Raw genomic sequence first — 15,651 nt, forward strand, 5'->3', positions numbered from 1 at the left:
TTAAATGGTAGCCGTCATTTATCAGCAACTAATAACTGAAATGTGAACTCAGAGCTCCTAACTGGTAGGTAGTCCTCTGGGTTTTAACCACACCACACTGCATAAAACACAGAGGCTCCTGACTGGGAGAAATGGGGTCATTACCTTGGTCTCATTTGAATACTGTTTCTGGCAGGGAAAAATCCCATATATATGAACACAAACTTGTACTTGTCAGGAAGCTGTATCTTAAAATGTGGCCTAAAAATTAAGGAGCCTCCAAAAATCTTACTTTAATGGTTACATTAACAATCAATCCTAAAGATCTAGTTAAGCAGACAAATTACAGAATCAGAGTTTCCTCCTTTCGAGACCTGCTGGTTGTAATTCAGCCCACACACCTCAAAGGCACCACACTTTTTCTTACCTTTAGCTTTTGCACATACTGTTTCTCTAGTGAAAGCATCCTTAAGACCCTGTTCAAATGATATCTCCATTTCTTTCCTAGTGCTCTAATGTACTTTTATTCACACCCTTTTGTAACACTCAATATACTGTTTTAGCCTCTTTTTTTAACTTTAATCTCCTCAAACAGACTGAAAGCTCTTTGGAAAGGAAGCTAATTTGTATTCTACAGATGCCAGTGTCCTCAGGGTCTAGCCAGTAATTACCACAAAGTTAAGTACTCCAAAAACCTACCAGGAAGAACTCAGAACAACAGATAATGAAGAACAATTTTTCCTTCTGTTTTTTTCTGGCACTTCTCCTTTCAGCCTGCTCACAATCACATATCAAACCATCCAAGGTATTAGTTCTGAGAATCAAGGATACAGTCTGGTAAGATTTTTAGGCCACGTGTGACAACAGTCAAAATTCCTTTAAGGGATGACCGCAAAACATGACAATGGGCATTTGATGATGTAAAAGCTGAGGAGTGGGCAGACTCCTCTGTGGAGCCTGGTGGAAAGGTCAGGTCCAGAGACAGGGATACATCACCTGCATGGAAACAGAGGTGACCATTCAAGTACACAGAGGGAGAAATCTAGGAAGCCCAGGTGGTGGAGACCCTCAAAATGATCACATCAGAGAGCAGAAGATAAGGGAGGGGTTAAAGAAGATGGCTCTGTCCACTAGCATTAAGCTCCATGAGGGAAGGGACCTTGTACTGTCCACTGTGACATTCTCAATGTGTGACCTGTGGCAGGCATTCAACTAACTAAAAGAAAGAGGTAGTCATACCTGTGGCAGAATTACTGAGAAAATTAGGAGGGGAAATAATTTTCAATCTCGTGGAAACATTAGCTGAGTATGAGTGTGTAAAGGAAGACACAGGAAAATTGTCAGGGTCTAGAACACAGAAGATCAATCTCTGTCAAAAGGAAAAGGGAATTCCCAAGACAACAGCCACACAGTAGGTGTGGAAAACAATCAGAACAGACTGGAGTCCCTCAACAAATGAATGGATAAAGAAGGTGTGGAATACTACTCAGCCATAAAAATGAAATCTTGCCATTTGCAACAGCTTAGGTACACTTGGAGGGTATTATGCTAAGTGAAATAAGTCAGAGAAAGACAAATACTATATGGCATCATTTTACCATACATACGGAATCTAAAAAGAATACATCAAACTAGTGAATATAACAAAAAAGCAGACTCACAGATACAGAGAACAAACTAGTGGTTACCAGTGGGGAAAGGGAAGGGGGCAGGGGCAATAGAGGGGTAGGAGAGTAAGAGGTACAAACTATTAGGTATAAAATAAGCTACAAGGATATACTGTACAACACAGGGAATATAGCCAATATTTTATAATAACTATAAATGGAGTATAATCTTTAAAAATTGTGAACCACTATAATATACATCTATAACTTACATAATATTATATATCAACCATAATTCAACTAAAAAAAACAGAACAGACTGGAAGAGGAAGGAGGGCTCTGGGTAAAAAAGAAAAACAAAACAGATTTGACAGGTTTGGCAATAAACAAAACTGTAATGAGAACAACTTTAAAGTTGTTGGGTGTTAGCCACAGAGTCAAAAAAGCAAAACAAAAAAGCAAATAAAAAAACAAAGGCAATTCATTTTACCTCAATTTAAGGAAAACAGAAAACTTAACAGAGGAAATATTATCATAGTACATTACCTGCCCTAGCAGCGAGTATTTCCATAGTCATAATGATGAAAATTCTAAAAACAGATTTAACAAAACTGTATATTGAAAAGATGAGGGTGTGTGTGAGACCTAGAACCTCCAACTACCATAAAACTAAAATAATTTCTATAACAAATGAATCAAGCATAATATGTTCATAAATGTGGAAGTAAATACCAGAAAAAAAACAGATAAAAGAGTTGAAAGCTACCTCCAGAGAGGAGAGGAAGAGGCTGAAGGAGAGGGCTCCAGCCTGACATTTACAAAATTATAAGGAAGCATTTTAGCACTATTTGATTTTTTTCAACTATGGAAGTGAATAACTTTGATGAAAAATAAACATTCATTTTAAGAAGTAGTTCCTATTGTTTCAAGGATGACCTGTTCCCTCCAGTTTAGAAGTTATTCATTAAAAACACTTAAGTGCTGATCGTACTTCTGTCCCTACAGAGCTTTACAACCAGAAGAAATATTACTGCAGCTGCACTGGGGTCTCCAAGAAGCCTACCAGCAGCATACACCCATAAAAAGAGTTGAGCTAAAATATCCTCAAGGGCACACACATCTCCTGCGCTCCGGGCTTCCACAGCACAGGCTGGGAACAAACCAGAGTGGCCTCTCTAGCATGAGTTCAGTGCTGCAGACCTAAGCAGGCCGATTCACGCAAGCCTCTTGTGCCCATGTAACAGTACACTAAAGATGGACTCTGAAGACAGCACTGAGCAATTTTTAAGTAAAAAGATTTGAAAATTATTCTGCAGCACACAGAGAGAACTGTAAAGGGACGGGAACTTGTTACTGAAACCTGATATACGTGAGGCACTGTGTAACAGGCTTGCTGCGTACTATCACATCTAATTCTCACATTAGCCATCTAAGACACCCACTACTAGCAGAAAACTGAAGTTCTGTAAGTTTAAGACAGTTGCTCAAAGTCACAGACCAACATGTGGCAGAACTAGAAATAAAATTCAAGAGAGGGAAAAAAAAATCAAACCTGAGTTTGATCAAGATTCTAGATCTAATCATCAATTTATAGGAGATACAGGGGACAGAGGAGTTGTTTAATTTCACTGCAAGGGTGCAGCCAGCAAAATCTAGTCTGTGAAAGAAAACCTGTAAGATAAACAAATTTTTTTTTAAAACAAATCAGCAATAAGGAAAAATAGAGAGAGAGGAAAGAGAGCGAGCTTACAGATTAAGAGACCTAAGTAATACAGCAACCCACTGCGCTAAACAGCTTTTACTTGGAACTCGCTATGACCAAACAAGCTGCTTAAAGATTTCTGACATATTCAGAGAAATCTGAACACTGATTGGATATCTAATGATGTTATTTTTAAGGTATGATAATGGTATTTTGATTATGCTTTTAATTATTTTATCTTTGTCTTTATCTTTTAAAGACAAACACTGAAATACTTCTGGATGAAAAAAATGAAATGATGCTTGGAATTTACTTCAAAAACAGTCTGGGAGGGAGAAGTGGGGAGGGGTGGAAATGAAACAAGACTGGGCAGGAGCAACTAAAGCTGAGTGACTAAGCAGGGGCTGGCTACAACACCACCTCTACTTCTATACATATTTGATGTTTATAGTAAAAAGTGAAGGAAAAAAAAAAAGAGAGAGAGAGAAACCCAGGGAAAACTGATTGCGTCTTCATAGTCCCTAAGCCATCACCATGCTTGAAGAGTGGCACAGGGAAGCCATGCTATTGCTGTATTAGGAAGCATCTCTGGGTGTGTTTTCTACATTCCTGTCCATGTGAGCATCACTTTCCACAAGACAGAACCCTTGTGTACCATGAGCATACAGCAGGGGGTGATTCTAGTTCTAATTGAGCACATCAGATTTTAGCTTCTGCCAAACATTATTTCCCCTTAGACATCTTACATTCATTCAAACAGTCCAACACACCTCTTTTCAAAATTCTGTAAATTTTAAACTTACCTATCAAAACAAGCAGACACCATAAAAAATATAAAGGGCCAGAAAAACGAGGAAAAGGATAAGGAAGATTTGAACAAGAAAGAACTGAGCCACAAGAAGTGAAACCCTACAACCTCCTTTCCAAAACCTAGTGGGCTGAGGGGGGATCAGACCTTCGGTGGGGAGAAGCATCTGCTAGTGAGGTTTCTCTTACTGACCTCAGGATGGTGACTGGGACATCACTAATGAGGACCAACTGGCCCCCAGGCCCAGGAGGTGCCTGCTGTTGCTGCCCTTTTACTTTCCATCTAGGCTCCCTGGGAGCTCAGAAAAGGTATAAGACACCACAAGATCAGTTAAGATGCCAGGCAGTGCCTAATGATGAAAGAGGCCTTTCTTTCTCAAGATTATTACTGGGTGGGGCAAGAGGTCATTCATTTTTCAATGACAGTACAGGCATTCCCTATTTAGCATGAGGTATGAGATTCAGAAATAGATGGCACTAACTCGGTTTCCTTCAGAGTAATTTTACCTAAAATGAACCTACAGTTAGGAGTTTGATGACAGTTACCTGGATCTTTGCAATCTAAAGTGGTAGGGCCTAGACTCAGCACAGTCACCTTCCTTCAGGTTAAGACCCAGTGGGTGTTTTAATCATTAAAGTAACTTCACATTTGCTTGCCTTCTGGAAAGAAAAGCACACTTTTTGCTGAGAATCCCCAGAACTTCAGCAGGAGAAACAGACTTAAAGGTAGGGGAGAGAAGAGGAACAACCTAAGGGCCCATTAGTGCTCACCCTTCTGTCCTGGCTGACCACCATGACAAGAGGTACCACACGGCGGTCTTCACTAAATGAGGCATGTCCGTTACCCACTAGTGACCAGCAGCCTTCTAAGCCTTGGAACAGAGGCTCTTAAATAAAATCTTATTTAGGGCCCAGAAGGAAAAAACAAAACAAAACAAAACCCTGAGAGTTTTTAGTAGCTGCCTGCTCTCTTCTGAGGAAAATCACCACTCCTTGGGCAGCACTGGGTTCCTGGACCCTTCACAGACTCTACACCTCATGTAACTAGTAACTGAGCTATCTGGGGGAGGACTGTGTGACCAGACCCAAGTCAGAAAGCAAATCAGGGAGGAGCAGCACTGGAACACATCTTTTACACTCCAGTCATCCAGCATTCCATGGTGAAATTCATTAGCCTCCATGTTTTTATGGTCAAACCAGAAACTCCCTGCTTCTAATCTGTATTTCTCTTCATTCAGTTCTTCCTGATCAGCAAATACCCTTGTCTATTTATCTTCACCCTGACAAACTCCTTAGCTCTTCGCCATCATAAACCATCCCAATTTCCACAAGCTGAAGTCTTCACTGTCATCATGGGAAACAGTCAAGAGGTGTGACCCCACCAGGAAGACCAAGTAGAGCACCTTTCGGGTGATTGCATAGTGTCCTTTGAGCTCATGCAGGGCCCACTTGATGTCCTGACTGCTGAGCATTTTGAAGTCGGCCATCAGGAGGTCAGCAGCTTGGATGAAGCAGCGCTGATCAAGAGGAGTCAATTTAGAATAGTCAAAAAAGTCTATTTTTGGCATCTGAAACGAGAGAGAAGCACAACATTAGGGGCCAGACGGTGCATTTCCCATGACAGGGAAATCATTTGAAGAATCACTTTTTACAGAATAGAACAATCTGACTTGTACTCATAATTACTCTTAAGGAAGATACCAGCCCTGAATAGAGATAAAGAAATGGTGATTCAGAGAAATTAAACAAGCTGTCTGGAGTCTGAAGACTAGTTTTACTAGTTGGAACTGTGATAGAGTATAGCTGTGGATTTGAACCCCATCTTTTAACCATTTTCTTTACACAAAATTTTTTTTCAGCTACAGAAAACAAGCATACTTCAGAGATACTGTGAGTCTGGTTCCAGACCACTGCAATAAAGTTAAAGCCACAATAAAGTGAGTCAAATTTTTTGGTTTCCTGGTGCATAGAAAAGTTAAAGTTATGTTTATATAATTCTGTAACATACTGTAGTCTACTAAGTGTGCAATACCCTATGTCTAAAAAAACCAATATATATACACCTCAGTTAAGAAATACTTTATTGCTAAAAAATGCTAACCATCATCTGAGCTTTCAGCAAGCCAATCTTTTTGCAATAAGTAACCACAAAGGTCACTGATCACAGATCACCATAACAAATATAGTAATAATGAAAAAGTCTGACATACTGTGAGAGTTACCAAAATGTGACACAGAGACATGAAGTGAGCAAATACTGCTGGAAAAACAGCACTGATAGACCTGGTTGATGCAGGGTTGCCACAAAAAAATCCTTCAATTTATATATTTTTAAAAACCCTGTAACACCTACAAAGCACAATAAAACAAGCAATGCCTGTACATAAATAGTCAAAAAGAATTCACGGGAAGGATCCCACAACAGATCCCACCGAAGCAGTTCTGAACTATACTTTCCTTCAACCGTGAACCACACTAAATGCTAGTTTGGATCACAAATGAAGACAATGATTAAGATTTTTAAAAACCAAACTGTTTATATCTTGATACAGGATTTGGTTACATAGGTGTATGCACTGTATAAAAATCTTACACTAAAAGAAAAACTATAAACAGATATTAAACTCTGGGCAATAATATGCATGTTAAAGTATTTACGGGGCAGTGTATTAATGTTTTTGCAATTTACTTGAAGTGCATTTTAATGAAATAAAATATAAGAGGAAGGTGCTGATGGACAGAGGGACAGATTTGTGACAAAATGGACATAGTAAAATATTAACTTTTAATAGTACTGCTGATTATATAGGTAATGGAAAATTCTTTTGACTTTATTGTATGTTTGAAAATTTTCATAATAAAATGTTAAAAAACTAAATTTAGACACAAAGAATTCTGGCCAATTCCTGTTTCATCTTAGGAACCTGATTTGTAGGATTAAAGAGGATTTGTTTAATTCTTTGTGGAGAAGGGAAGATAGTTACCATGAAAGAAGTCAAATACAGGATTCAAAGAGGCTCAGACTGGAAATTCCACTGAACTGTATATTCTGAAATCTTATTTTCCTGCATAGTCTTAAAAAAAGTGTCCTGCCAAAGCACTTGACCCTGCTAAAAATGATGAAAAAAGCAGAGCATTTCCAGGTAGACACTGCAGAACAAGAGCACCACTTGCCTTGGTCTCATCTTGGCTGGAAAGCAGGCTGCTACTGGGGTCGATAATGACTCTATCTTCTCTCTTTGGATAATCTGGATTTTCCAGAAGAAAATTACAAAGTCTGCAAAAATAAATGATGTTACTTTCATACTGCTCCTAAATCCCACATTTGCCCATTGATTCAAACATAATGTTTGAAAAAAAGTCTCCAGTCACAGATTATAACTGACCTAGCAAGGAACTGAAACGCCTGCAGACCAGAAGCATGAAACAGACAGACCGACAAACGAAGACAGCCACGCTGCATTTCTATTTTCACTTGCTAATTTAAAAAGCAATAAACATACTGATGAATGTAAACTCCTCTGAAGTTTTTCTACTGGTTGGGTATCAATGTAATGAAGTCATTGAAATTCCTACTGGGTAAACTATATGGAACTGGAGAATTGAGAAGACGTTATCTACTGTTTGTCAGGAAAACTGTAACAAGTAAGGGGTGGCAAAAAGTTTATTTACATTCACAACTCAAAATAGTTTTCTAAGAGAGCTAATAAATAAATGAAACACAGAAGATCTTTTGTTAATTCATTAATAATTTTTTTATCCCTATGACGATTTGGGGGATGCTCAGTTGACGTAAGGCTGAAGGAACACACCCTGTTTGCTTAAGAACAGACTCTGTTCGTACCAAACTCACAGCCTTGGTCTTTACATCACTACTATGAAATTCTTCAAAAGTAAGGATATGGAGAACAAGATAACACGTACAGATCTATCACCACCCAGATTTACAAATGTTAACTAGCAAGGCCCTTCACCCTGCAACAACCAAAGAAGGCAACAAACTGTACTCTTGGGATGATCCCACAGTGACAAGGACAGCCTGGGCGGTGTGCAGCATGAGCCACTTCTGTGGCAAGAAAGCTTCTCAGTCACAGAGCAGCTGGGGCCTCCCCTCCCCTCTCTCTTCCTTCCCTTGCTCCTGCAGATTCTTAGGATGACTTTACTCCCTCATAGGTACCCCAGCACGATTCTCACTCAGCTCCTTTCTCCTGAGGTCTCTCCTGTTCAGCGTCAAAGGTGCAGCCTCTAATTAAGTAGGTCCAGCAGGCAGAAGACAGAGAAAATCTGCTCTCCTCTAGCTCCTCTTCTCAGCTGGGAGCCAGTGTTTGGAGATTAAAAAATGGGGAGGCATGCTTCTTCAGTAACCTCCCTTCCCTCTTTAGGACCCTTAGCACTGGCCCAACTGCAAAGCCCCCTCCTCTTCCTGCTCCAGGACTGGTCAACACACCTCAACACCTTTTTCTCCATCATCACTGCCAGGAGTCCCACATGCTTCCCACAGCTAAGCCCTCCTCCTCCTATTTCCATGCCCAGTCTCTGGGACACAATGCCAGGGGCCTGCAGAGGGAAAAGCTCCCTTCCCCATATTATAGTTGTAGCAAGGGGAACACCCAGAGTCAAGAATTCTGAGCACAACTGCCTTGCAAACCACTATCACTGACAGTAACTCTTTGTTCCAGTACCAACTGATGAGCACGACAGGTTATACAGATATTTGAGGGCTAATCTGAGCATCAGTCACCTTTAAGAACCTGGTAGTTTGGGGGAAAGGCACAGAGTTCTAGACAACCCCATCCACACGCACACCTGGACGTACTACAAACCAGACATGGAACAGATTCTCCATCTCAATCTTGCCTGTTTGTAATGTTCTGACAAGTGTGGCTACCACAGGCCAACAAACTGCCAAAAACCAGGAATTCGGGGAAAGATAAAAAGGTCAAATAGTAAAGAATCTTCTTTGATATAATAGCCATGCATGAGTGAAGCCAGAAGTCTCCCAAGTGGGGAACACGGAAGATGATCTGCTAGGATGTTGGAAGAAAGTATTAAAACTTCTATTTCTAGTTTAAAATCTCATCCTTTAAAATTTTCTATTTTTATACATTTTCTAAAGTACATGATATGGAAGTAAAACAGTAGATACAATTTCTGGGAAAAAACCCCCAGATTTTAGGGGTTCTTCTCTTTCCAATTCATTTTATATTTTCAACCACATTAAAAACTTCACATATTGAAACGCTGCAAGATATGGAACTTCAAACGGCAGGTATCAGAGGCTCTCACTCTAAAATGCCAAAATTCATTTCCATTCTAGTATCTTCTCTACCCTCACAACACAACTTTCCTGGAGTTAAATGACATTCAGTGGTACAGATAATTAAGAACAAAGTTTCCCTTCTACAGAAATGAGCTACAACCAAATACATGAATATTTATAGCCTGGGGCAAAGGCAGTGGGAGGCTTGTCAGAACTCAAATCTGCCCATCCACTGATACTATTTCACGCCTGATCTGATCTGACAAGCTAAAGGGTTTCAAGAAAGCACTCCTGCTAAGTAAGCCAGGCTAATATTCTAAGCTTTTATTCTTTAATAGTTGTTGCTGCCTCCATCCAATTTAAGTTGCATCACCTGTGAGTGAAAAGTTTTGGTTAATCAGCCTAAGAGTAGGTTACCATCACAGGGGGTTCTCTGGTGAAGAGGTCCCTCCAGCTAAAATGACCAGCTGGTTACATCTAAAAGTGATTTAAAGACTGCACACAAAGTGACTAAGAGTCAGCTCTACAAAATACCAGTTTGCTCAACTCTGCTTTGGGCCTCCTTTCAGCTTTACATTAACAACATTTAACTTAGTTGTGAGAATTAACAACTTACGCAAGAGCACAGGAATGAAAGGAAAGTAACAGGAAAATCAGACTGTAGGTTTGAAAAGATTCAGTTACTGAACATTCCTCTTCCTTTGGATTTCACAAGAATTTTTACAAGTTTAAGGATGAATGTTTGCTTCTGAATGATGTGAAAAGCACAGTCAGTAAATCCCTACAAAAAAAGGACATGTACGAGACTCGGGAGGTAGGAGAACAGAACTCTCACAGAATCTGTCAATTTGATCACATTTTACTGATATGACATACGCAACTAATCTTGAAGATATTTAAAAAATAATGTTCATCTGTAGAATGAGAGGAAAACATTACAGCATACTAAATTTCTAAAGAGTTACCTTAATATTTACTACAAATTATTCAAAGTATTTCCTATTCAAATCAGTATTCTGTAACTAAATGTGCTGTTTATACTTTTCTCTATCATTTATATTTTCTAAAATGAACAAACAAGTATTATGCTTCATAATCAGAAAAACATTAACAAAAAAAGAAATTCAATGAGGTAAGAGGAGTAAACAATTCATATAGGAGGGAAATACAGTTTATAAACAAATATACGAAAAATGCTACAAAATTATCAAAGAAATGCAACACAATTACTTTAGCAACAACAACAAAAACAAGACCATTACTCAATATTGTTGAGTAATTATTAAGACAATTCTCATACGTCTCTAACAGCAACATACATTGGTACAGCTCCACTGGAAAGCTATTTGGAAATATGTTTCAAGGACGATGAATTTATTTATAATCCCTGATCCCAAATCTTAACTTTTAGGGTTTCAGCATGTAGTATACAATATATTAAAAAAAAGGGGGGGGAGTGCTACACATAGAATAATGTCTTTATCAGAACAACTATGAACAAGCAAAATATTTAACAAAGAGGAAAATTCAACAGAATGATTGTCATTAAAGGTGATGATTATTAACACTGTGGGGGAAAAAAAGGAAAATATTTTTTCCTTAACATTATTTCATAATCAAGACACACAAAATTGTATTTACCCTCTGAGAAAAATTATGTTTTCATTCAAAGAACTAAAAGGTACATTATTAAAAAAAAAAAAAGCTGTTTTTCACTTGAGTGCAAATCTCAGAGATATTTTTCACTGTAAAAATTGTAGTTAATTCTGCTCAATTTTGCTATTTAAAACTGCTTTAATAAAGTTTATTAAAAATAATGTAGTTATTGTTATGTTGTTTACATACTCAAAAATAAAATATTTTATTTATTTATTTATTTTGCCTTGGAATGCGTTGATGGTTTTATTTTTTGCTTTTAATTCATTTTTTAATTGAAGGATAGTTGATTTACAATGTTGTGTTAACTTCTGGTGTACAGTACAGTGATTCAGCTAAGAAAATACTTTAAGAGCTTATAATAAAACAGCACTTCCACTTCTAGTAACTGCAGACCAATCCCCCAAAAGATGAGAAACAAGACCAAACTTAAAAAATAAAATAAAAAAATTTCTGCTTTAAGATATTGGTAAAGAAGGCCAATTCTAGTGAAGACTGGAAGCTTAGGAGGCATGTACAAGTATGTATATAGCTGCATTATTTGTGATAGCCAAAAAGTGACAACCCAAATGTCCATCAAAAGCAGAGGGAAAAACCTAATTATAATATTATTATTATATATATTAATATATATATAAATATAATTATTATATATTATAATATAATATGATATAAGTGGAATATTACATAGAAACAAAAATGCACAAACAATAGTTATACAAAGCATGGATGAACCTCAAACATAATGCTGAGTGTCAAACGCCAGTCACAAAAGAATAGACTACGTGAAATCTTCATACAGTGTTCAAAGATGGTGGCAATGTTATATTTCTTTCAGATTTCTGGGTGGTGGTTACATGAATGTTTGATTTGTGATGAATTATTAAGCTGTGCAGCTTGTGCCTGTGCATTTTGTGCCTTTTTTCTGTAGGTGCATTACAGTCCAAAAAAAAAAATGTTATATACAATATGGAGGAAAGGTTTGAGAAGAGTGAATAAATGGCATGTAAAATAACGAAATAGCTTCCCCTTCCAGCAGGATGGAAGATTAAGTACCCAGGGAGTCTCCAAATGGAAAATTTTAAGAAAGATGAATGAAATGTTAAAATAAAACCTTTAAAGTACACCAATATATTTAAACCAGTAAGGAATTTCCAGGAGCCCAAACCTAAGTGAAACAGAAACCTCCGAGAAGTAAGCCAAACATAAAATCCAGATTTTCCTGAGGGCATTTGTTGATCCTAATAGTTTAAGCCCTTAGTTTTCACAGGGCATACAGATTAAGAGAAAAAGTTCAGACACCATACGGAAAAGCACATCTTAACACTGATGCTGAGTGGATGGAGGGGAAGACAAAACTCCTGAGGATTTGTGACGATTACTCAGTCCTCATTCAGGACTAAATTCTTACTTGGGTAAGATAAAACTTCCAGACAACAACCTGAAGTAGTACTAGACTGACACTACCCTTAGGCACATGACAAAAGTTAAAATAAATCCTCCCTGAAGGAATCATTTCTATCAAGACCTCAAGTAATGAGGTAACAGTCAAATTCTACAAAATACACAAGTGAACAGGACACCATGAGAACCAGCAGAAACAGAATGGGATTCACAAGAAATTCACATGTCAGAATGATCATACTCAGAACACAAAGAAGCTATGACTATTGTACCTGAAGAACTAAAAGGATTAAAAATACAGACAAAAAGTAAAACACTAGAAAAACAGCCAGAAGAATTAAAAAATAAAAATACTAGAAATGAAAAAAAATACAGAAACTGAAATTAAAATCATAATAGGTGGATTTAACAGAAGATTATAGCCTACTGAAAAGACAGTAAGCTGGAAGTTAGATCTGAAAAATCACCTGGAATGCATCTCAAGAGAAAAAGAGATGGAGTTAAGAGCCATGGAGGACAGGGGGAGAAGAAAAGTGTTACAGAAGACAGAAGAAAGAGAAAAGGGCAAAGAAATTATTTAATGAGATAACGGCCACAAAACTTCCAGAACTGACCAACATGATCAATCTACAACCCAGTACAGTCTACACATTCTAACTATATGGCTTCGTGAAATATACATTAAGTGTAAATATAACTATAAAATATTGTTTATTTCACTCAGTAGTTATTATTAGCAGTAACATTGGTACTATAATGTTAAAACTATTTTATATGTATTGTAGGATAAAGAAAAAATATATTAATGTTAGTAGAAATTAAGTTTTTAGTGGAAAAAACATAAATATAAAAAAATTGTAAAGACTGAGAAAAAATCTTACTGTTAAATTTGAATGGGAAATTATGAATATAAATTCATGACAAAAAAACATATATTCTTGGTTTGTCTCTTGAAAGGTCCTAGAAGTTATGACAGGCTAGTAGCGATGATGAGTAAGTCTAACCCCAAGATGTTAGTTATAAATACCAAACCTTATTCTAAGAAACCTGGCTTTTGGGAAAATGACAGATTCCAGGTTTGGGACAGAGAAGTTCAAGGTAAGCCTGGGGTAACTTGGCATATCAGAAAGCAAGGACATGCTCAAAGACTAATGGAGTCATGCCAAAAAGACACAGGTGCATCTGAGGAAGCTCCTACCCGTCAAATTTAGGATAATTCAGTATCAAGAAGAAAAACAACTATAACTGATTATAAAACACCACTTATTAAAACCTTTATGTCTACAAAAAAAATCACAAAAAAGTGATTTAAAAAAAAAAGCAAGAGAAAATAAAAAGGCAAAATCTTCCTTATAGCAGAATGGCAGACAATAATCTAGGTGGTGGATACAGGGTGTTAATATTACAGTCTTTCAACTTTTAATGTTAAAAAATAACAGGGAAAAAAAGACAATGACATTAAAAAAAAGTTAGCGGGGGCCTACTCTGGATTAAGAAGCTAAAGAGACAAATACATTATGAAACCTTGATTTGACCCTGGTTTAAAAAACAGTGGCTGCCTCTGGACAGAGGGGATAGACAAGGCTGCCAATGGAACCAACAGTGTCTTTATACTAAAAAAAAGAACCTCCTCTGGGCTGCTGACCTGGGAAAGGGGGCCCTTCCCCGTTGGTCACAGCAGCCAGCTCCCACTCATCCTTGGCTGAGTTCTACAGTACAGCATATAATCTTTGAGGACAGAGGTTTAGTATACTCTTTTGTTTAATTAATAATCTATATTAATTAGTTGAAGATTTTATTAAGTTCAATATCTACTCTTCTTTATAAATTCACAACTGTTCCTTCCACCTCTGCAGACTAGAAGGAGGCGAAAAAGTCTAAGAGAAAAGAGACTTATTTTTCATTTTGTATTCTCTGGGATACTTTTTAAAAATTTATTTTTATTTATTATTATTTTTTATTGAAGTACAATCAGTTACCACGTGTCAATTTCTGGTGTACAGCATAATGTCTCTTTGGGATACTTTTATTTAAAAAAATACACTTATCATCTTTATAATAAAAACTAAAGAAACACTTCCAAACATTTTTCCAAATAGGCAGAGTAGTTGCAGAATATTTTGTTACAAACATAGGGGAGAAAATGCCTTCTAATATCTTGACCAAAATGTAGGTAGTGTCAATGCTCAGAATTAACTAAACATTTTAATTCTACAGGTAAGCAGGATTCTACAAGAAAACACTCTGTATACAACTAAAATTAGAACTCTTCTAATAAGATGATTAAAAAAGACACAATGCTAAGTGAAATATGCCAGCCACAAAAGGACAAATGTTGTGTGATTCCGCTTACATGGGGTCTCTAGGGAGTCAAATTCAGAGACAGAAAGTAAAACAGTGGTTGCCAGTGGTTTGGGAGAGGGAGTGGGAAGTTAGTGTTTAATGAGGACAGAGTTTCAGTTAGGGGAGATGAAAAAGTTCTGGAGATGGATGATGGTGATGTTGTGCAAAACTGTAAATATACTTAATGCCACTGTATTGTACACTTAAAAACGGTTAAAATGGTAAATATTTATGTTATGTATATTTTACCACAATAAAAAAAAGAAAGGCATGCTGGTATACTTACACATTCAAATCATAGTAATTCTTCAAATGAATTATTTCCTCAATATACCCATTTGCTACATCTGGAAATCTTACTTCCTGTAAAGAAATAAAAACATTACATTTTATGTCTCAAACTGCAATAAAAACCAGATGGTAAAAAACATACAAAATGACTAAAAACTAGGAAAGCAGGTTTGTGTCTGGCTTAAAACAAAACACAAGGTGCTCAGATTTATGTGTCTACATAAATACAAAATTTAGAAAAGCCCTTAGAGATCATCTGGTCCTGCGCTCCCATTCTGCATGCCCATTCTTCATTCTTTCAATAAATATTGAACATCTCTGCCCAGGTAAAGGGAGTCTAAAGACAAATAAAGCACTTCCTAGTGTATACCCTTAAGCAGCACAGGACCAACTGGACCAGATGAAAAAACCTGGGGGAAGAAGGGTTAAAAGACAGTTCAAAGGTAAACGGCAGCCCATGAAGCCCTGCATTACTTCTAGATCAGTGCTATCTAACAGAACGTGATGCAAAGATGGAAATGTTCTATACTGTGCTTTCCAATATGGCAGCTGTTCAGCTCCATGTGGCTACTGAGCACTTAAAATTTGGTGCCACTGAAAAT

The 15,651-nt window shown here is 37.2% G+C and overlaps 1 protein-coding gene across 2 annotated transcripts in view; it reads right to left on the reverse strand.

Moving 5' to 3' along the window:
* The window catches only part of RNF216 (ring finger protein 216), a 135,079-nt gene that overhangs the window by 99,163 nt on the left and 20,265 nt on the right, over nucleotides 1-15,651 (reverse strand). For both annotated transcript variants that reach the window (XM_074345619.1, XM_074345618.1), the window contains exons 5-7: nucleotides 15,045-15,121; nucleotides 7,270-7,372; nucleotides 5,499-5,663 (exon numbers count right to left, since the gene is read on the reverse strand). In XM_074345619.1, coding sequence (XP_074201720.1) covers nucleotides 5,499-5,663; nucleotides 7,270-7,372; nucleotides 15,045-15,121 — 345 coding nt within the window. The remainder of the gene's footprint in view (nucleotides 1-5,498; nucleotides 5,664-7,269; nucleotides 7,373-15,044; nucleotides 15,122-15,651) is intronic.

This window comes from Camelus bactrianus, chromosome 18, assembly GCF_048773025.1.
Source record: "Camelus bactrianus isolate YW-2024 breed Bactrian camel chromosome 18, ASM4877302v1, whole genome shotgun sequence".
Taxonomy (NCBI): Eukaryota; Metazoa; Chordata; class Mammalia; order Artiodactyla; family Camelidae; genus Camelus; species Camelus bactrianus.